This window comes from Propithecus coquereli, unplaced genomic scaffold (assembly GCF_000956105.1).
Source record: "Propithecus coquereli isolate 6110/MARCELLA unplaced genomic scaffold, Pcoq_1.0 Scaffold142, whole genome shotgun sequence".
Classification (NCBI taxonomy): domain Eukaryota; kingdom Metazoa; phylum Chordata; class Mammalia; order Primates; family Indriidae; genus Propithecus; species Propithecus coquereli.
Genome location: NW_012138525.1, coordinates 7463269 through 7484574, shown reverse-complemented (window position 1 = coordinate 7484574; position 21306 = coordinate 7463269). Strand labels below are relative to the sequence as shown.

General features: G+C 43.0%; 2 protein-coding genes across 5 annotated transcripts in view; one reads left to right on the top strand and one right to left on the bottom strand.

Moving 5' to 3' along the window:
- The window catches only part of PPP6C (protein phosphatase 6, catalytic subunit), a 39496-nt gene extending 27461 nt beyond the window's left edge, over nucleotides 1-12035 (bottom strand). For both annotated transcript variants that reach the window (XM_012639735.1, XM_012639736.1), the window contains exon 1: nucleotides 11734-12035. In XM_012639735.1, coding sequence (XP_012495189.1) covers nucleotides 11734-11808 — 75 coding nt within the window. In that variant the 5' untranslated portion in view covers nucleotides 11809-12035. The remainder of the gene's footprint in view (nucleotides 1-11733) is intronic.
- Nucleotides 11893-21306, top strand: part of RABEPK (Rab9 effector protein with kelch motifs) — a 20875-nt gene continuing 11461 nt past the window's right edge. The window contains exons 1-3 of one of the 3 annotated variants that reach the window (XM_012639733.1): nucleotides 11893-11922; nucleotides 18026-18084; nucleotides 19670-19827. In XM_012639733.1, coding sequence (XP_012495187.1) covers nucleotides 18032-18084; nucleotides 19670-19827 — 211 coding nt within the window. In that variant the 5' untranslated portion in view covers nucleotides 11893-11922; nucleotides 18026-18031. Of the gene's footprint in view, nucleotides 11923-12168; nucleotides 12202-16732; nucleotides 16765-18025; nucleotides 18085-19669; nucleotides 19828-21306 lie in introns of those variants that run through there. The other 2 variants (XM_012639734.1, XM_012639732.1) reach the window with 2 other exon arrangements.

Genomic DNA, 21306 nt, shown 5'->3' with positions numbered 1-21306 from the left:
AGTCTGTGGATTGTCCTCTCATCCTCTAGTCGAGGTCTTTCACAGAGGAAAATTTTTAATTTTAATGAAGTCCAGCTTATCAATTATTTCTTTCATGAACAGATTTTGATTTGCTTAGGTTTGGTTTGGAGAGTGGGGACCAGGAATATAATTTTTCAACAACTTTTTTGAGATATAATTCGCATACCATAATATTCATCCCTTTGAAGTATAAAATGCAACAGTTTTTATTATATTCATAGTGTTGGCAACCATCAATCACCATAATCAATTTTAGAACATTTTCATGACCCCAAAAGAAACTCTATACACCCATTGGCAATCACTATTTCCCCATACCTGCACCCCACAGCCCAAGGCAATCACTAATCGCTTCTTTAAAAAGAAAAAAAATGGCCAGGCATAGTGGCTCATGCCTGTCTTCCCAGTTCTTTGGGAGGCCGAGGTAGGAGGATGCCTTGAGGCCAGGAGTTCAAGACCAGCCTGGGCAACATAGCAAGACCCCATCTCTAAAAAAAAAAAAATGTAAAAATCAGCTGGGTGTGGTGGTATGGACCTATAGTCCTAGCTAGTTAGGAAGTGGGAGGATTCCTCAAGCTCAAAGTTTGAGGCTGTGGTGAGCTATGATTCTGTCACTGCACTCCAGCCTGGGCAACACAGCAAGATCCTGTCTCTAAAAAAACAAAAATAATAAAAAGTATATGTATTACCTATTAAAAAAATAATAATAACCACCTTAACCACAACCATTTAATCTAGTCCTTGTGGATAGATGGTTGTGCTTCCAGTTAATTTCAAAAGATCAACAGTAGACAGCATCCTACTTCTATTAATAACCCATTAGATGTATGATATATATTCATTATTCTTATAATCATTAGTATCCAAAGTTTACAATATGCTATTTGCATTTTTTTTCTTTTTTTCTTTTTTTTGAGACAGAGTCTCACTCTTTTGCCCAGGCTAGAGTGCCGTGGAGTCAGCCTAGCTCACAGCAACCTCAAACTCCTGGGCTCAAGCAATCCTTCTGCCTCAGCCTCCCGAGTAGCTGGGACTACAGGCATGTGCCACCATGCCCGGCTAATTTTTTCTATATATTTTTAGTTGTCCAATTAATTTCTTTCTATTTTTAGTAAAGATGGGGTCTCGCTCTTGCTCAGCCTGGTTTCGAACTCCTGAGCTCAAACAATCCGCCCGCCTCGGCCTCCCAGAGTGCTAGGATTACAGGCGTGAGCCACCGCCCCCGGCCTCATTTTTCTTACTTATTCAGATTGTAATTTATCTTGCTATACTGAAAGCATCTTTGTAAACCATCCTATATCCTTTTTGGAGCAAATCAAATTATTTATTGAAAATTTTGAAACTAATTACAACACAGATTCCTGAGAGACTCCATGGTTCCCATATTTCAATGTACCAGAATTTTCACCCACATGTAACTGGCTCTCCTAGCTCATAATCCCTCCTGAACTGCAAGTCACCAGTGCCCATATCCCAGGTGCTGACCTGAAAATAACAGTCAACCATAAACTAAAGAACATCACTGTGAAACCCTGTCCATCTCAAAAGCTGATTGTCTGGAGAACACATGTAAACTATTTAGGCAGCATCCTTCAACCAGTGGCCAGGCACACTAACAAGAGTAAAATTATAGCTGCCTCCTGTGAGTGCTACTTTCTGCAGATCCCAACTGAGGATTTAGAGAGCTATGTCTCTAAGCCAAAGCCATTGGCCTCTCATCTCTTCAGTTCAGCAGTAGCCCTATCAAGCACACACAAAAATAAGAAAAGTCTATGAAATTTCAATGTAAACCCTATATAGGTCAGCCAAATACACACATAGTGGCCTCAAAGAGCCCAGCCTCACCATGGGCAAGACACAGCCATCTCTCCTCCCAAATTCTTCACAGTTTTGTTCCGCTGCTCGGTTTGCAGGAAGCATGCCTTCTCTTACTGTTCCAAAACAGTTATTGAGGCAAGATTCTCAATCTTATCCCAAATTCAGGGCAAACTACACCCCTTTCTCCCCATCATGCCCAATGAATTCCTAATCCCTGAGTAAGAAGGGGTTCATGATGCCTATTCTTAGGAAATCCCTATTTCTCTTCTCCACATTTTTCTCAAGATACTTGTTCACAGTTCCATTCTATTCTCTGCTGTCTCCCTGTTCCCTCTTGCTCCTCAAATATACTGGGTTTTAATTTTTTCTAATTCTTTGTTTAGCTCATCTTTACATCTAACACATACTTATATTTCCTTTATTTACATTTATATACTGGTATTTATAAAATACCTTTAGCTTAAGAAATAAAAATCCATGAAAAGTTATATTTTACAGTCTTTATAAAAGTCTCTGCTATAATACAAATCACTGGGAATGAGGAGTAGAAACCAAGATGACAATGATATTCGCACCCTTGCAATCTAGAAAATAACATCTGTATCTTCAGGCTAGACCAGAAGATGAGTCTAGCTTAACGATACTTTAGCATCTTAATCTGAATTAGTTGAGAATGGAAGTAATTCTTTGTTGTAGGGTGCTGCTGTCCTGTGCATTATAGCAGCAGTCCCCAACGTTTTTGGCACAAGGAACTGGTATCGTGAAAGACAATTTTCCATGGACCAGGGTTGGCGGGGGACCAATGGGGAGCAGCTATAAATACAGATGAAGCTTCACTCACTCACCCACCTCTCACATCCTGCTGTGTGGCCTGGTTCCTAACGGGCCACAGATCGCTACCAGTGCACGGTCCAGGGATTGGGGACCACAGCATTATAGGATGTCTAGCAGCATCTCTAGCTTCTACACCTACTAGATATCCACAGCAACCTCCTCCCCAGCTGAGACAACCAAAAATGTTTCCAGACATTGCCAAATTATCCCCTGGGGGGCAAAACTGTCACCAGTTCAAAACCACTGGTCTAGATCTTTCTCCTTTAATATTATTAGAACAATGTTTGGAGCATATTCAGCAATCAATAAATACTTGTTGCCTAACTGACCTGAGTATCAAACAGTCTTCCAGACATCTCTATCTCAATGCCTTAACTTGGAAGCATCTCAAACTCAATGTGGCCCAAGCCAAACTCCCCACATTCCATAACCTAGTTTTAGTATTTATCAAGTAATCCTTGCCAGAAACTAAGAGATTAAGCTGAACTACTGTCTTCCTCATAACCTAAACCTAATCTGCTATTATACCTTCTTCGTTTCCTTTCTAACACCACAATCACTTGTCACTGCCTTACCCAGAGTCTCACAATGTGTCTCCTGGCCTACTCCTTCTAGGACATTTTTGTCCCATTCCAATCCATGGTCCACAATGCTGCCAGAATAATATTTCTAAAACCTACTGTCACTGTCCTTCAAAATTCCTCAAGAACACTCCTCTATGACAGTGTTTCCCAAACTCCATGTCATGATTTTGTCATATTCCTACCACATACAACAGTGTATCCCTATAACAGTTTCATTTGAATCTACTTTTCTTTAGCATTAGCTACATTTTATTTATTTTTATTATTATTTTTTTAAGTAGAGATCAGGTCTAGCTATCTTACCCAGGTTGGTCTCAAAATCCTGGCTCAAATGATTCTTGATCTTCCCACCTTGGCCTGGGATTACAGGCATGAGCTACCCTGCCATAGCCCTCGCCCCTCCCATTATTAGCTACATTTTAAACCAATATTACAGAGTCACAGTATGATTTGATTTTCCTTTAAAATATAAACATTTCAAAGTGTTTGTGTACCACCTGAAAGATAAAAATACAAGTTTATCAGCCTAGGCTTCTATAATTTAGCTCTTCCTGTCTTCCTAGCAATACCTCCAGCCACACCATACCACTTCAAGTTCCCTGAAACAGCCATGTTCTTTCAGATTACAGTATACACATGGTATCTATTCTGCTTGCATGTTCTTTCCTTCCCATTTTGTCTGCCTGAACCCTGCTCATCCTCCCAACTGTTCCCCCTTTGTGAAATCATCTCTGGCTCCAGCATTAGATGCTGCTGCTTCTATGTTTGCCAACACCCTGGGAAGTGCTCTACTATAGCACTTGTTTACCTCTTTATCTCCCTTACTATATTGAGAGTACCTCAAAGGCAGAGAGGAGTATCTAATTCTACCCCTGGCACCCACAGGGAATAGTACTTGACACAAGGAGCCATTTAAAGAAATATTTGTTGTAAAACAACATACAGTTTGATTCAACCAACCTTTACTGATTGTCTATCACATATAAAGGCAGTGTTCTAAAATTGTGGAAAATAAAAAAATAAACAAGGAATGAACCTGGCCCTCAAGAAGCTTGGAGTCTAATGATGGAGACAGACAAATTTGCTATCACACAAAACAGAACACTGTAAGTAGTAAAATGGAGCAATAAAGTTCTATGGGGCAAAGCAATGTCAGTGTAGAAAGAAAAGAATGGAAATTTGAAAACAGCAAATAAATTCAGATATGAGGCTGGGCATGGTGGCTCACGCATGTAATCCTAGCACTCTGGGAGGCTGAGGCGGGAGGACCACTTGAGGTCAGGAGTTTGAGACCACTCTCAGCAAGAGCGAGACCCTGTCTCTACAAAAAAATAGAAAAATTAGCAGCATGTGGTGTTGCATACCTGTAGTCTCAGCTACTTAGGAGGTTGAGTAAGGAGGATTGCTAGAGTCCAGGAGTTTGAGGTTGCAGTGAGCTACTGCACCCTAGCTGGGGCGACAGAGTGAGACTCTTTTTCAAAAAAAAAACACAAAAAAAATTCAGGTATGTATTCTGCTGAGTCACCGTGGTAAAAATCACTTACACTTCGCCAAGTCCTGGTTTTGACATCTGTTCAGCCTATGACAAGGATTGTACAAATGATGGAAAGGACATGAAGGTGCTCTGAAAACTATAAGTAGCAATGTAAATTCCAATCATTGCTAATCAATTCTGACTATGCAATCCAGGCACTCTGCACAGAGGAAGTGACATCTGAGTTAGAGCTCAAAAGGCAGGTAATAGAGGGTATAGAAGGTATTCTATAGAAGAAACATAAATGGCCGGGCGCGGGGGCTCACGCCTGTAATCCTAGCACTCTGGGAGGCCGAGGGGGGTGGATCGCTCAAGGTCAGGAGTTTGAGACCAGCCTGAGCAAGAGCGAGACCCCATCTCTACTAAAATAAAAAATGGAAAGAAATGATCTGGACAACTAAAAAAATATATATAGAAAAAATTAGCTGGGCATGGCGGCACATGCCTGTAGTCCCAGCTACCTGGGAGGCTGAGGCAGTAGGATTGCTTGAGCCCAGGAGTTTGAGGTTGCTGTGAGCTAGGCTGACGCTACAGCACTCACTCTAGCCCGGGCAACAGAGTGAGACTCTGTCTCAAAAAAAAAAAAAAAAAAAACAGAAGAAGAAACCTAAATGGCAGCTGGGTTTGTTTTTTTTCTTTGAGACCAGGTCTCACTCTGTTGCCCAGACTGGAAAGACTGCAGTGCAGTGGCATGATCACAGCTCACTGCAACGCAGCCTCAAACTCCTGGGCTCAAGAGATCCTCCTGCTTCAGCCTCCCGAGTAGCTAGGACTACATGTATGCACCACCACATCAAGGTAATCATTTACATTACTTTTCAGAGATGGGGGTCTCGCTATGTTGCCCAGGCTGGTCTTGAACTCCTGGCCTCAAGTGATCCTCCCTCCTCAGCCTCTCAAAAACACTGGAATTACAGGTGTGAGACACAGTACCTGGCCTATAAATGGTAGTCATAAACATGAACCCTAAAGCCAGACTGCCTAGGTTTGAATCCTACCCAGCTTCTTCACTTACTTACTACCTGTATGCCTTTGGGAAGTTACTAAATCTATCTGTACTTCAATTACCTGTAAAATGGGGCAAAATATTAGTACCCAACTCATGGTGTTATTAAGAGTATTAAAGGATTTAGCCTTGGCAATATAGCAAGAATCCATCCCTACGAAAATAAGAAAAATTAGCTGGGCATGGAGGCGACCACCTGTAGTCCTAGCTACTTGAAAGGCTCCAGCAGGAGGATCAATTAAACCCAGGAGTTCAAGGTTACCATGAGCTATAGACTGCAGTCTACCCTGGGCAACAGAGCAAGAGACCTCAACTCTTAAAAAAAAAAAAAAAAAAGAGTCATTTAATATTGGTACTATATAAGTACTAAATAAGTGAGTAAAAGAAACAGACTGAGAAGAAGCAAAGCAGAAAAGTACAGGGCATGTTGTCAGAAGAGGGCAGTCCAGTGTGCCGAGTACAGAAAGTACAATAAGGGGAGTGAGGGAGGGGGAGGGGCAAGAGACTTAAATAAAAAAGAAAGTACAATAAAAAGAAAAGTGATATAGTGGAAGGTATACCTAGAAAAGCCATTCTAAAAAGTCAGAAACTGTATCAGAAAGAGCTCTGCACAGGGGGGCTTTCCAACCAAATTCTGCTTGTCATTGATCAGCTGTACATCCTCAGGCAGATCACAGACTCTACAAAGCTCAGATTCCCCCTTGATAAAGTGAGAAGAGTACAGAACTAGATGAACTCTGATTCTCTTTCGGCTCTAAAATTCTAGGACTAGGGGAGTCATTAGAAACTTATATTGTCCCATATAATACCTATAAGCCACATATGGCTACCAAGCACCTGAAATGTGGCTGGTCCAAATTGGAATGTGGTACAAATGTAAAATATACACATTTCATAGACTTAGCACCAAAAATATTACATTAATAATTCTGTATCGACCACATGTTAAAATTTGGTTAAATAAACTATTACTAAAATTAAGCTGGGCATGGTGGCGCACGCCTGTAATCCCAGCTAATTGGGAGGCTGAGGTAGGAGAATTGCTTGAACCTAGGAGTTCATGGCTGCAGTGAACTATGATGATGCCACTGTACTCCAGCCTGTGAGAGCAAGACCTTCTCTTAAAAAAACTTAATTTCATCTGTTTTTATATCTTTAAACAATGTGGCTACTAGAAAATCTGAGGCTCACATTTGTGAGCATTTTATTCCTACTAGACAGCACTGTTGTAAGACTATTTTCAGAAGACAAAGGAGAATGTGAGTCTGTGGCCAAATGAACAAACAAAATACCACACATTATTAGAAAGGGTCTTGAAAACACAGAAAACACTCTCATAGGCCAGGCACGGTGGCTCACACCTGTAATCCTAGCACTCTGGGAGGCCGAGGTGGGAAGATCACTTGAGCTCAGGAGCTTGAAACCAACCTGAGCAAGAGACCCCATTTCTACTAAAAATAGAAAAAATTAGCTGGGCGTGGTGGCACGTGCCCATAATCCCAGCTACTCAGGAGGCTGAGGCCAGAGAATCGCTTAAGCCCAGGAGTTTGAGGTTGCTGTGAGCTAGGCTGACGCCACAGCACTCTAGCCCTGGCAACAGGGCTGACTCTGTCTCAAAGAAAAAAAAAAAAAAAGAAAACACTCTTATAGCCCTATAGAAAGCCATGGTGTGTCCTTAACTGTTGTGTTTGGTTGTGCTCACTGTACCTAAAGAAAGATTCAGTGAAAGACCAAACAAGTCAGGTAAACAGAATGATCAATAAGACAGGTAATATGATGAGTGAAAAAACTAACAAGCTTCCATTCTGGAAGGACAAAGACTACTGTATATGTAAGAGTCTATAAAATCAGATAGAAACTGGAGGAGGAGGTCAGAAAGGCTGTTTACCGTATTTCAGGAAGAAAAAAAAGAATTCTTTGAAGATTTGTGAAGGCATTTAAGACAAAAGCATAACTTCACAGTAATCCCAGCACTCTGGGAGGCTAAGACAGGAGGATCCCTTGAGGTCAGGAGTTTGAGCCCAGCCTGAGCAACATAGTGAGACACTGTCTTTACAAAAAATGGAAAAATTAGCTGGTCATGGTGGTACATGCCTGCAGTCCCAGCTACTCAGAAGGGTGAGGTAGGAGGATCACTTGAGCCCAAGTATTTGAGGTTGCAGTAAGCCATGATGATGCCACTGCACTATAGCCCAAGCAACAGAGCAAGACCCTATCTCAAAAAGAAAAAAAAAAGTACAACATTGCAGAGCAGGCAGCCTTATATGAAAAACTCCCAGATGGCCTCAGACAAAACATAAAATTGAGTTCCCAAAAGATCACATTAACTATCAATCCATAAAAGTGGTTACTATGGAATTACACAATTCTCTGTGTTGCATCTTTGAGGTAGACACTAGTCTTTTCCCAACTCCTTCTATATTAACTATATTTAGCTCCTCAGTTAAAAAAAACTGAAAACCAGGCCGAGCACGGTGCCTCACACCTGTAATCCTAGCACTCTGAGAGGCCAAGGCAGGAGGATCACTTGACTTCAAGAGCTCTAGACTAGCCTGAGCAAGAGTGAGACCCCATCTCTACTAAAAATAGAAAAAATTAGCTGGGCATGGTGGCACGTGCCTGTAGTCCCAGCAAGTTGGGAGGCTGAGACAGGAAGATCGCTTGAGCCTGGGAGTTTGCGGTTGCTGTGACGTAGGCTGATGCCACAGCACTCTAGCCTGGGCAACAGAGCAAGACTCTGTCTCAAAAAAAAGAAATCAAAACAAAAAAAAACCCTGAAAACCAGCTCAGTGTGTAATTTCGTTTTTAAAAGTTTTTTATTTTAATTATTATGGGCTTATAATAGTTGTATATCTTTATAGGATACATGTGATGTTTTGATGCAGGCATACAATGTGCATTAATCAAATCAGGGTAATTGGAGTATCCATCACCTCAGGCATTTATCATTTGTTTGTGTTAGGAACATTCTAATTCCATACTTTTAGTTATTTTAAAGTATACCCTAACTTATTGTTGATTATAGTCACTTTTTTGTGCTATCTAATATTGTTCATCTATTTGCACCCATTAACCATCCCCAGTTTATCCCCTTGCTCTTCCTAGCCTCCGGTACATGTCACCTTTAAGAACTGTCCAAGAGATTGGATAATCTCCATATCCCCCAACCCCACCTCACCCCGCCCTTGCAAATTCTGAAGTTTAAGTATTCAATAAACCTGCCTTTTATCATTCATTCTTTCACTTAGCCAGGTATGGAATCTGGACCTTTTATGATCCTCTCTGAAATCTTTCTTGTAGATAAGAATCACATGAGAGATCTTTATAAGAAAGTCACACTATGGTCCACTAACTTTCACATAGTTCATTCTTACTCCTTCAAAACATTTCAATAGTACTTATTGCTCCAAAACAGATCCGATCCAGTACTAGTGATTTGACCATTTCCAACTCAGCTATAGACAAACTGTAATTAGATCTAGAACATCCTATGCATTTACTATATGATCTAGCACCTCTAACTTCTAATCAATTTGAAACAGGTACATTTCTGTCTTCTTTTCTACCAAAACAAATCTTTTCCATTATGAACATTAAGTGGCCCCAGTGATTTCTTTTTTTCCTCTGACAGAATCTTTTATTTTGGCTTTAAAGCCTCAGAAAAGGTGCTACTGGCATACTTTCTTGGCCTGCCTAATTTTAGGTTGCACTTCATGCCAAGAAACAGAAACAAAATTAAATTTCTTTAAATACACCAGAGATGAGCAATACAAGCAAATTAATCTGATAAAAATATTTCCAAGACAGAAAAAAAGCCTCTTCTTATAGAGAAAAATTCAGAATTCCTTTTTTCTCAGTAGTTGCCCAAAAGATTTTTATTAAGTTTATTAAGAAACAGGGATGGGGCAAGGTGGCTCATGCCTACAATCCTAGCACTTTGGGAGGCCAAGGCAGGAGGATATCTTGAGGCCAGAAGTTTGAAACCAGCCTGGGCAACAGAGCAAGACCTCGTCTCTACAAAAAATAGACAAATTAGCCAGGTAAAGTGGTGCACACCTGCAGTCCCAACTACTTGGGAGGCTGAGGCAGGAGGATTGCTGGAGTGCAGGAGTTTGAGGTTGCAGTGAGCTACAACAATGCCACTGCACTCCAGCATGGAAAACAAAGTTTCCGAAGAAAAAAAAAGAAAGAAACAGACACAAGCCAAGTACAATCCAACTGTGTTTCTACAGGAAATAAAATCATTTAATAACTACATTTCCTTAAAGTAGGAAGGAAATCTAATGTTTACCAACTAAGAGATCTAAAGAAATCCAACTATCTTTCAAATCATCCCAGCATCCAATTTCAAGTAAATATCAAGATACATTTTCATAAGAAGTAACATTTTATTAATTGTAAACACATAGCTTAAAACAGCTTTTCACATGATAAATAAAAACAAAATTCCACACCAATTCATTGACGTACAATATGCCACCTCACATATGAGATTAACAATGCTACTAAAAAAGGTCTGGTTAGTTTTCCATGAATTGGGTCCCACTGTTAGTTGTATTCTCGTTTCCTAAAAAAAGTGCATAGCAGAAAGAAGCCACAAAACTAATGTTGACAGACTCAGATGAGCATGAACGCTACATTACTACTAATAAAGGCTTTGTACTTATTTTATTAAATTATCCTATTAAAAATGGGGAAGTGCACAAGAATGACTCCCCCATGACATGGCACATAAAATTAACAAGTACAATTCAATTAAATTCTCAGCAGCCTTACACATTTTGCATACTTGTCGACTGATGTTAAATATTCAACTTTCTGTACCAGAGGAGATAGCCAAAAAAAAAAACCCAAACAAATAAAAACAAAAAACAAAAAAAATCCCCACGTTATTATCTTCCTTAAAAGAAAGGCTTCACTGACAACGATAAATTGTTTTAAATCCACAACTTAAAAAGAACTCAAATGTCAAGTTTACCCACTTTACCACATAGCAAATCAAAGTTAACTGAACAAATAAAATTGACCCTAACACTAGTTGATAAACACTGCTAGAAACCTAAGCACTAGTTTCAGCAAACGCATAGAAACACCTTTCAAAACATCAGTATAGCAAAGACTTACACGCCTTCTACCCATACATACATTTACTCTTACTTGGACTCAGCGGTAACAAGGAACAACTCAGCTCCTCTAGAAAACTAAGAAAATTAAATCTTGAGTTAAGAAGGGGTTATGGCGGAACAACTTAAAGGGCAGGAAAGTATTTGTATTTATTGAGAACCGACTATTTTGTCCACTTATATTAGCTCAACAACATACTCATCTGAATTGGAAGAAAACCAACCCTCCTAAAAAGCAATCTGGAGGAGTGGTAAAGATAGACAACTGGACGTTCTCTCACATCACTATCAAACCGCTCTGGCCCACCGCCTTTCCATTCCTCAGGGACCTCAACACACTGGGCCGCGGTCAGGGAGCCGGCGGAATCTCCTGTCAGACGCCGGCCACCCGCGCTCCTGTCACCTCTGGTGGGATGACCCCATCCCGAGAGCACTGCCCGCTGGGGCTCAGCTCGACTCCGGGAGACCCGGGGGTGGGGCTGGGCGAGAGGAGCCTTCTAGGCAAAGCTGTGAGAGCTCCGAGTCCTGGGGCAGCCCGAAAGCTAGGAGGGGCGACCCTGGGACAGAAGCCGCGACATCCCTCGGGATCCCCACGGAGGGAACCAGGTCAGCACTCGGGATACTCGGACACCCCCAGCTCTCCGCGTGACGCCAAGTCGGACCCAATCCCCTGGCATCGCGCTGGGCCCTTCACTGAAACAGGACGGGATACCCGGCAGGGGACCAGCGGAGAGAGGAAGGGCGGGCCGCCAGGCGCCCCACAGCCGGAAGGGGCGAGCCCCGCAAGCAGGGCACCCGCCCCGCGGGGCTCACCTTAAGGTCGTTCTCCGGAAGGTACTTGCACAGCCGCGCTATCTCCACATACTTGTCCAGGTCTAGCGGCGCCATTTTAGGAATTACAAGCCGCGGCAGCAGCTGCGGCGGCGGCGGCGGCGGCGGCTGTAGTAGCGGCGGCAGCGGCGGAGGCCGAAGCCGGAACTCTTCCTACGTCACGTCCGGCCCGTGAGTGGCGTCTGCGCAGCGCCGTTAAAACTTGACCTGATTCTCCCGCTGTCTTCGGGCGACCTGCGCCCTCTCTCGCTGAACTCAAGCGGCAGGCCCCAAGAGGCCCCTTCGGTCCAGCCAGCGAAACCTGCTGGGACCCGTAGTTGCCTGCCGCAGAGAGTGCTGGAATTTGTAGTGTTCAGTTGTGAACAGTTCCCCCACTTTTCCTCTCCTTCTCTTCCTCCTGACTTTCACCTTTGGGGACCCAGCGAGGCTTTTCCGAGGCAAAACGGCGAAGTAGGTGACCCTAGCCATTCCCTGGTTTCTTATTGCTACCCTTTTAAGAACTGTCTCATCAGAACTTCTTCAGTGAAAAAGTGGGTAAGCTTGAATATAGTAACCTGTTTGCACCTTTCCAAGGCCTTGTGAAAACCTGTGCCAGAGATGTCAGGCTCCCAGTCTTCTGGCATGGAAGGAAGGGAAATAAATACTGAAGCGATTTTTATGCTAAATAGTATACAAATGATATTTTTTTCCGTTTAATCTTCATTACGACTGATAGGAAAGCGAGACTTGGTAGACGTTAAGTAACTTGCCCCAAATATCGCAGGGAAAAAGTGGCGGAGCCAATATGGAAAATAGGTGTGCTAGCTTAAGCATACTTCCAATTTTGAGTCCCAGGAGGGCAGGGAGTTTTTTGTTGCATCCCCAGCGGCAAGAATAGGACCTGGCATTTGGTATACCTTCAACATTCGTTCACTCAACAGCTATTTATTGAGCACCAACTATGTGCCAGGTACAGTTTAGGTGCTTGGGATAGTGAACAAAATAGACGAACATGTCTATCCTCAATCCGTAGCTTACATTCTAGAAGAGGAAGACAGAACCTAAAAACGATAAATATAATACATGACTTTATAGCATATTAGAAAGTGATAAGTGGTAGGGGAAAAAAACATAGCAGGATAAGGGAGAAGGAGTGATGCATTTTTAAAAACCAACAGAAGCGGAGAAGTTAGCCATGCAGATACCTGGAGGAAATTATAGGGAAGAGCTGGAGCAGAGGCCCTAAGATGGAAGCCTATCAAGAGTACTTGGAGGCCGGGTGCGGTGGCTCATGCCTGTAATCCTAGCGCTCTGGGAGGCCGAGGCGGGTGGATCGTTTGAGCCCAGGAGTTCAAGACCAACCTGAGCAAGAGCGAGACCCCGTCTCTACTAAAAATAGAAAGAAATTTGCTGGACAACTAAAAATATATAGAAAAAATTAGCCGGGCATGGTGGCACATGCCTGTAGTCCCAGCTACTCGAGAGGCTGAGGCAGAAGGATTGCTTGAGCCCAGGAGTTTGAGGATGCTGTGAGCTAGGCTGATGCCACAGCACTCTAGCCCGGGCAACAAAGTAAGACTCTCTCAAAAAAACAAACAAACAAAAAAAAACAGTACTTGGAAAACAGCAGGAAGACTAGTGTGGTTGGAGCAAGTAGGAGAGAAGATCAGAGAGAAAAGGAGAATGTTGATTTTTTAACTTTTAATAAAATGGACATATATTAAGAGGGTTTTGAGCAGAGGATTAAAATTATCTAACTAGTTTTAAGAGGATCATTGTGGCTACTGTATGGAACTGTAGATGGGCAACGGTTGCAGCTGAGAGACCAGTTAAGAAACTTATATAATCCAACAGTAGCAGATGCTCAATAAATAATTGTTGCTCAAGAGACCCTGGACTGAATCCTCTCACTCTAAAGTGTATTTTAAGGACAATTGGCTAAACTTTAGTGAGTTATCCAGGTGAAGTTCTTTGCATTATTCTTGTAACTGTTCTATTACGTATGAAATTGTTTCAAAGTAAAATTAATGTTAAAAAGTTTGTTGCAGGCCGGGCGCGGTGGCCCACGCCTGTAGTCCTAGCACTCTGGGAGGCCGAGGTGGGCAGATTGTTTGAGCTCAGGAGTTCGAGACTGGCCTGAGCAAGAGTGAGACCCCGTCTCTACTAAAATTAGAAAGAAATTAATCGGACAACTAAAAATATATAGAAAAAAATTAGCCGGGCATGGTGGCGCATGCCTGTAGTCCTAGCTACTCGGGAGGCTGAGGCAGAAGGATAGCTTGAGCCCAGAAGTTTGAGGTTGCTGTGAGCTAGGCTGACGCCACGGCACTCACTCTACCCCAGGCAAAAGAGTGAAACTCTGTCTCCAAAAAAAAAAAAAAAAAAGTTTGTTGCAGAATGAATGATGCCCACAAGCATTTATTTCTTCATTAATTCAACAAATAGTTATTTAGTACCTATGATGTGAATAAGACAGATATGATCCCTGCCCTAATGGATATTACAGTCTGGTAGGGGAGACAAACAATAAATGTATGGATGAAAATGGCTTAAAACAATGCCTAGCACAGAATAAGTATAAAGTGAGTATTAGCTCTGAGTGTTGGGTGGGCAGAAAAGGCTTTTCTGAAGAGGCAACACTTAAGACTTTAGGGGAAAAAAGTAAAGGGATAATATTTTCACAGCTTTCTGGAGAAAAAATTGCAAATGGGAAAAGATGCTATTGTTGTTTGGCTTTCCTTTCATTACAATCCTCTTTGGACAGCTAGCAGTTCACTTTTCATCTCTGAACCTCAGTAACTGGAAATAAATCCTACACAAGATACTTTCTCAGAAGTGGGAAGGAAGACAAATAGGGAGATGGATATGAATGTTCTTTCTAAACTGTAAAGTGCTTAAAAGGAAGGTGTCACCAGCATTCCTTGCTTCTCTTGCTGGTGAGTCAGTGAATAGGTCAGTGGTGTGCCGTTCCAGTACGTGGCTGTCCTCACAATACCACATTGCCTAGCAGCAAGAAGCTCCCTCCTGCAGACCCACCTCATTGAGTGAACATCACTCTTCACATCCACACCAGAGAAAAAGGAGGAAAACATTCATTCCTTGGAGTGCTAGGCAGGTTTTTGGGAGAGGTGATAGACACATCGACAGATCAGGTGGTTTGGTATACAATGTACAGAGCTCAATGACTGGAATGTGTTCCTAGTTCTCTTTGTACAAAGCAAGAGATTCTGCCATTTATATGGGTAAGTCATGTTAAATCACTGGGTCTTGATTTCCATTTTAAAATATAGATCTCAAACATTTCTTTTAGCATTCTCAAATGTGATTTCTACTCTAAAAACATAGGCCCACATCCTCCTGTATACTTTAAATCATCTCTAGATTACTTAAATAATCAGTAATTTAAGTGTGATACAATATAAATGCTATGTGAAAATAAATAAATAAATAAAAGCATAGGTCCCATAATGACAACTGGTTGCTATTTTGCCCACAAATCTCTTCCAAATTTTTTTGTTGATGTGCCACTCCAGCATGGCACCTTGAAATAGACCTAACCAAAAATACAGGGAACATCAAAGCATTCTGCAGCTCTGAGCAGAAATCTCAATCCAGATGCACATGGACATATGGCAGAGCCAACATGGCCTTGATTTTCTTTCATAAAGGAGAGCATAGTGACTCTTGAACTCCTCTTTGGTAGATAGGCAGTGGGGATTTTTCCATTAATATGGGAATTCATAAAGACTCCACGTGTTTGAAATAGGATATTTGAGCAATGAGGAGAGCTGCAGACCTTGAATTCCATTTTGTCAATAAATTTTGGTTATGGTTTTAAGTAGCTAAAAGATTCCTTTCACCAAGGTGGCCTTTTACCTGTATTCTCAAATCCTCTAACGGCTCTTTCTGCACAATAGGTATTACTATCCCCATTCTATAGATGAGGAAACTAATGTTCAGAGTGGGTAATGAACTTGCCAAATGTCAGAGGCAGATGGTTAGTGCTGGAGCCTGGATTTGAACGCAAGTATGTCTGACCTCTTCCCACTAAGCTACCATAGCTCTGTACTCTAGGAGCTCTTGTTTCCAACCTCAGCTGTTTCCTCTATTTCCTAGGACACAACAACTGTAAGTGGGGTTCTCAGAGACATAAGTGAGCCACCTCTCCCATTTTCAGGAAAGTCATAGGGAACCTAGAGTGATGAACTGGATCAGAGATAATGCAGATTAACACGTCTAGAGACATTGTTCATTTTTAGCCAGGAATAACCTTAACCTTGACAGAGGACTAGCTCTGCACCAGCCGTTAGGTACTAAGCACTTTACATGCATTATCTCATATATTCCCCACAACTATGACAGAAATCTTAGTAGCTCCGCGTTACAGACGACACAGACTCAGAGAAAAGTAACTTCCCCAAGAACAGATAGTCTCATTGATGAATTTTTTATCCCTCGCACTCTTTACAATCGTACCTAGTTGTCTTTTTGTTTAATCCCTGTCTAGAGTGTAAGCTCCTGGAGGCCAGGGTGTTGTCTTGCTCAGCATAGCCCCTTCCTTAATGACAAAAGGCATTTATGGAATGAGCTACTTAAAGCACCAAAGCTTGGACTGGCCTAAAGACTGCTCAGGCAGACTGCAGACGTAAGAAAGCACACTCTCCCCTTTAGAAACCATTTCTAACCACCGCTGTAACTGAAAATGTAACTGTTAGCCTCTTTAGGCTAGATCAGCTGCGGAAGGAATTCAGGTCACCCCACGGACGCCCAACCCCCGGCATTTCGCTTGTAAATCGTTTCCAAGGAGCCCTGGCTTATTTACTCCTCAGGGGAGGGAGGGCCGGGCCGTTCGGGTCCCGAGAAACACAGCCGGGCGGACACGCGGGAGCTGAAGGCGCCTCCCCGCCCTGCCGCGGAAGGAGCAGGGCAGCGGTTGGCCCCGACTCTCTTCCGGGGCCTGCGGGGAGGGGCGAGGGCCAAGCCCCGCCCCCACGGGGCGGAGCCACAGCCCAGGACTGACTTAAGCCACTGAAGGTAATGCGGTGCGGGACTTGGGGGGGGTCTTAGGACCTCGGTCCTAGCAGGATCCCAGGCAAAGGAGGCCAATATCCTCCTTTGAGGAGAGTGGGCTCGGGCTGGGTGGAAAGAGCTGGGGAGGACCTCCTTGGCCTCTGGCCCTGCCACACTGACCGAAAGGAACCAGCCTATTCTCTCCCGACCCTGTCTCCTGTGCCCTAGAACTGCCACGTGGGGATGAGACTTGGGGGGTGGGTAGTGGGGGCGGCAACAGGAGGTCCCTGCCCCCGCAGAGCCAACCCCACTGAGCTCTGCATTTAGGTCGGTGGCCTACGCCGCAGGTAGGATTTATCCGTTCATCTCTCCATTAACCCATTTTCCTTCTTCAGCCCCTCACCCCTCACTCACTCTACTCTATGCCCGGTCCATTGGTAGATTCTCTGAGAGAATCTGACAGGACCAGCCCTCTAGGAATTTAATCTAGAATCTAGTCTAAAGATTTTTAAATAGATAATTACATTCAGAGTGATTCCTACGTTGACGGTGGCTTAATAGATAGCTTCACAGCCCGAAGGGAGAAGGAAGTAACTTGGGGGGAGGGGGTGGAAGTGGAAAGCAACACATCAGGGAAGGTTTCACTGAAGAAGGGACTTTTGAACTTGACTGGGCTTTGGAGGTTTACTAGGAGTTTGCAAATTTACCAGAAGGGAAAGGGACATTCCAGCAGGGGAAGCAGCGCAGGCTGCAGAGTTATGAAAAGCCCTGCCATGTTAGAGGAACAGCAAGCAGCCCAATGTTGCAAGAGATTGTGGAGGTGAGTTTCAGGAAAGAAGGTTGAGACCAGAAGGCCTTACCTTCTATGCCATGCTGAAGCCAAGATTTATCCTGGAGTTCAGTATTTCTCAGCCTCTTTAAATGTTTTATCGTTTGATAAACATAAACAACTTATGACCTCTGAAATTTTATTTTGATATATGCCTCTTCCTCACGGGAATCACAGATGGAAAACTGTAGCCAAAAAACTTCGGTAGTTGTGTTAAGAAAGTTTTATTATGTTTTAACAGATTACCACAAGTAAAAAAAAGTTGTGTTATATTTGGCTCCCAATTATAAGATTATATCAAAAGGTTGGTAATGCTTTATTCAAATTAATTGGGCCCTAGAAATTGCTACATTCAACAGAAAAGGTTTTAAAGAAGAGGGTAACCTGATTTGTCCTGTGTTTTAGGAAGAAGACAGTCATAAATGTCTAAAAAGTGCCTTTCTTTCTTATGCATAGGACACCATGAAGCAGCTGCCAGTCTTGGAGCCTGGAGACAAGCCCAAGAAAGAAACATGGTCTGTAAGGAAGGATTCAGACACAGAAAAACATGAGTTTTTATTTCATTTAGAAGTAGTTTACTAACATCTGATCGTCTATGAAAAAGGGTAGGGATGAAACTGTCTGCAGTTTCTGGTAATTAGACTCAAACCATCTGAGAAGGTCTTCAGAGGAAAGATAGGGGAGCAATAATTATCACAGAACAGATGTTGATTTTATTAAAATCCATTTATCAGGAAGAGTAAGGCACTGACCATCTGGCATCTTCAGTTCCAAAGCTGTGTCTTCCCCCGAGCTGTGACTCATTTTTAAGATTTTTAGGAAATTAGATTTGGGTTAAACTGGCTTCACTGTTTATTGGCTGCTTGTTCAACCAACCCTAATTCAACAAATAACACTGGGCTGACAGGGGCAGCTGCTGTGTAGGTGTTGGAGGTACAAAAGTAAATAGTTTCTGTGTAGGTGGGGCTACACAGCAGCAGGTGATGGTGATAAGGTGTGACCAGTGCTGAGGGAGGACCACAGAAGGCTATAGAGAGGTGGCAGTGTCTGCAGGACCTTGAAGTAGAGCCTCTAATCTAGCTTCCCTGTATCCATCTTGCTCTGTGTCCAGAATACATCTTGATCATGGCATTCCCTAGTTTAAAACCCTTTTGTTCCGCCCTATTGTTCTTAAGATAAAAACCAGACTCCTTACACTGGCGCATTGGGCCATGCAAAATCTGTTTCTGTCTGTCTTTCCAACCTTTAATCCCCTTGCTCATTCCTTTGTTCCCTTTCTCTTCCTTTAAGGTTCTCTGCACTCTCCCACTCAGGTACTGTACATGCTGGTCCCTCTGCTTGGGCTATTCTTTCCCTCCACCTTCCATCTCTGTCTTTGCCGAGGAAATGTCTACTCATACTTCAGATCTCAGTTCAAATGGTGCATCTTTGGGAAACCTCTTCTGACCACCCATTCCCCACTCCTTACAGGGTAAAGCCCTCCTGTGATTTGTTCATTGGCTGGTGGCAAGATCCTTGGGGCTGTAGGTTCCTACTCAATTGCTCATGAAGCTCTAGCCACCATTTATTGAGTTTTTCCCTGTACCATTATGAGACCTTGTCTTAGTCTTCACAGTCAGCTTTTGGGGTGAGAACTATTGCTGTGCTTGTTTTACAAATGAGGAAACTAAAGTTCAGAAAGGCTAAGTGAGTTCCAAAGGGTCATACATCTAGAAAGTACCTGAGCTGGGACATGAATCTGTCTGAATTCACAAACTATGTTTGTAGCCACCATCCTGTGCCGAGACATAGCAATGAACATTTCTGGATGTCAGTTTCCCTATCTACCAAATGGGGACAATTACTAGCCCAGTGCATCCCCACTAGATTACTATGAGATGAAAATTGTTACAAAATTGAAAAGCCAAAGTCTGTATGCAAAGGGAAGGTGGGAAGTTACTATTATTAATCAGGGAAGTGCTGCTTTGCTGGATACAATGTAAAGTGTCTAGGTATGTATAAGACCTTTCATTCTGATGAATATTTCATGAGGAATGGAAAGGACACACTGCTGCATCTATTCTCTGCTCAGGCCTCCTGAACAGATCCTCCCTTTGGCAGGTATACCTTGACTCTCCCTGGAGACAGCCCCTGTGCTCGAGTTGGCCATAGCTGCTTATATTTACCCCCAGTTGGTGATGCCAAGAGAGGGAAGATCTTCATTGTTGGGGGAGCAAATCCAAACAGAAGCTTCTCAGATGTGCACACCATCGATCTGGGTAAGACCAGCAGCTGTGGAGCACATGCCGGACGGCCAGAGAACAGAGCTTTGTGCTGCCAGCTGTGAGCAGAGCATTCCTAAGAACACCAGTTCAGACTAGACTGCGGGGTTTTCCTGTAAAAAAATGAATATCACTGACAGGTCCCTAAGATCCCAGCAGACCCCTGGCACACATTCATATGAGCAATACCTCCTTATTTGGGGGTAAAGAACCCATATGGAGCCCTGACCATCCAGCCATTTACTTATCAAATATTCTCTCAGAGACATCAGTGACTCCCACGTCTCCTTCTACCCACATATCGAATTAATCACCAAGTCCTAAATATCTCTTATCTTCATCCATGTCTGTCCATTTCGACTACTACTACTGTAAAACAAGCCGCTGTTATCTCTCAACTAGACTGTTAAAATAGCATCGTCCCTGGTCTCCCTATTTCCAAGTTTATCCACTATGCAGTGCATTTTCCATACCTATCCAGAGAATATTGTCTAAAATACAAATCTGACCATGTCACTCCCCCATTTCAAGCCTTTCCCAACCTTATTTCTTGGCTCTCTCTAACCCACATTTGCTGCACTGAATATCCTTCAGTTCCTTGAGCACATCTTAAACTCTCTGGCCTCCAAGCCTCTGCACGTAATGTTCCCTCTCCTTGGAAGCCTCTTCCCTCGCCTTATTATCTGGCTACTCTTCTCCTTTCTGATCCCAGATTAAATGTCACTTCTGTCGGGCCACTTTCCCTGATACCCCTAAGACTCGTTTAAGCACTACCTGACTCTATGTGTCCATGGTATGAACTTTTCTATCCCCCTTCATACCCCTGACACATGTGATTGTTTCTTATCTGTCTGCCCCACACAAGGGAACATGGTTATTTTGCTTATCACTGTAACCCCAGTCACTCCCATGGTGCTTAGCACAGAGTAGGTGCTCTATAAGTATTTGGAAGAATGAATGAATGAATGAATGAACTAATAACAAGTGATTACTGTATACTATATACAAGAGCAGAAGTTGAAAACTGGTGACCCACATCCATGTTCTGTTAGATCCATGTAACATTGCCACGTTGTTTTAATCTTGAATTGTTTCCCCACCTAGTGTGCAGGAGTCTACATATAAAAATCGAGGGCTAGGCGTGGTGGCTCATGCCTATAATCCCAGCACTTTGAGAGGCTGAGGGAGAGGGATGGGCCTGGGCAACATAGCGAGACCCCATCTCCACAAAAAATTTTAAAATTAGCAGGACATGGTACCCACATCTGTAGTTCCAGCTACTTGGCAGGCTGAGGTGGGAGGATCACTTGAACCTAGGAGATCAAGGCTGTAGTGAGGTATGATCACACCACTGTACTCCAGCCTGGATGACAGAGTGATACCCTGTCTCTAAAAAAAAAGAAAAGAAAAAAAAATTGAAATCGTTTGGCATCTCTTGACAATTTTGGGAGATCTGACATCAGTAGGCCTGCATGT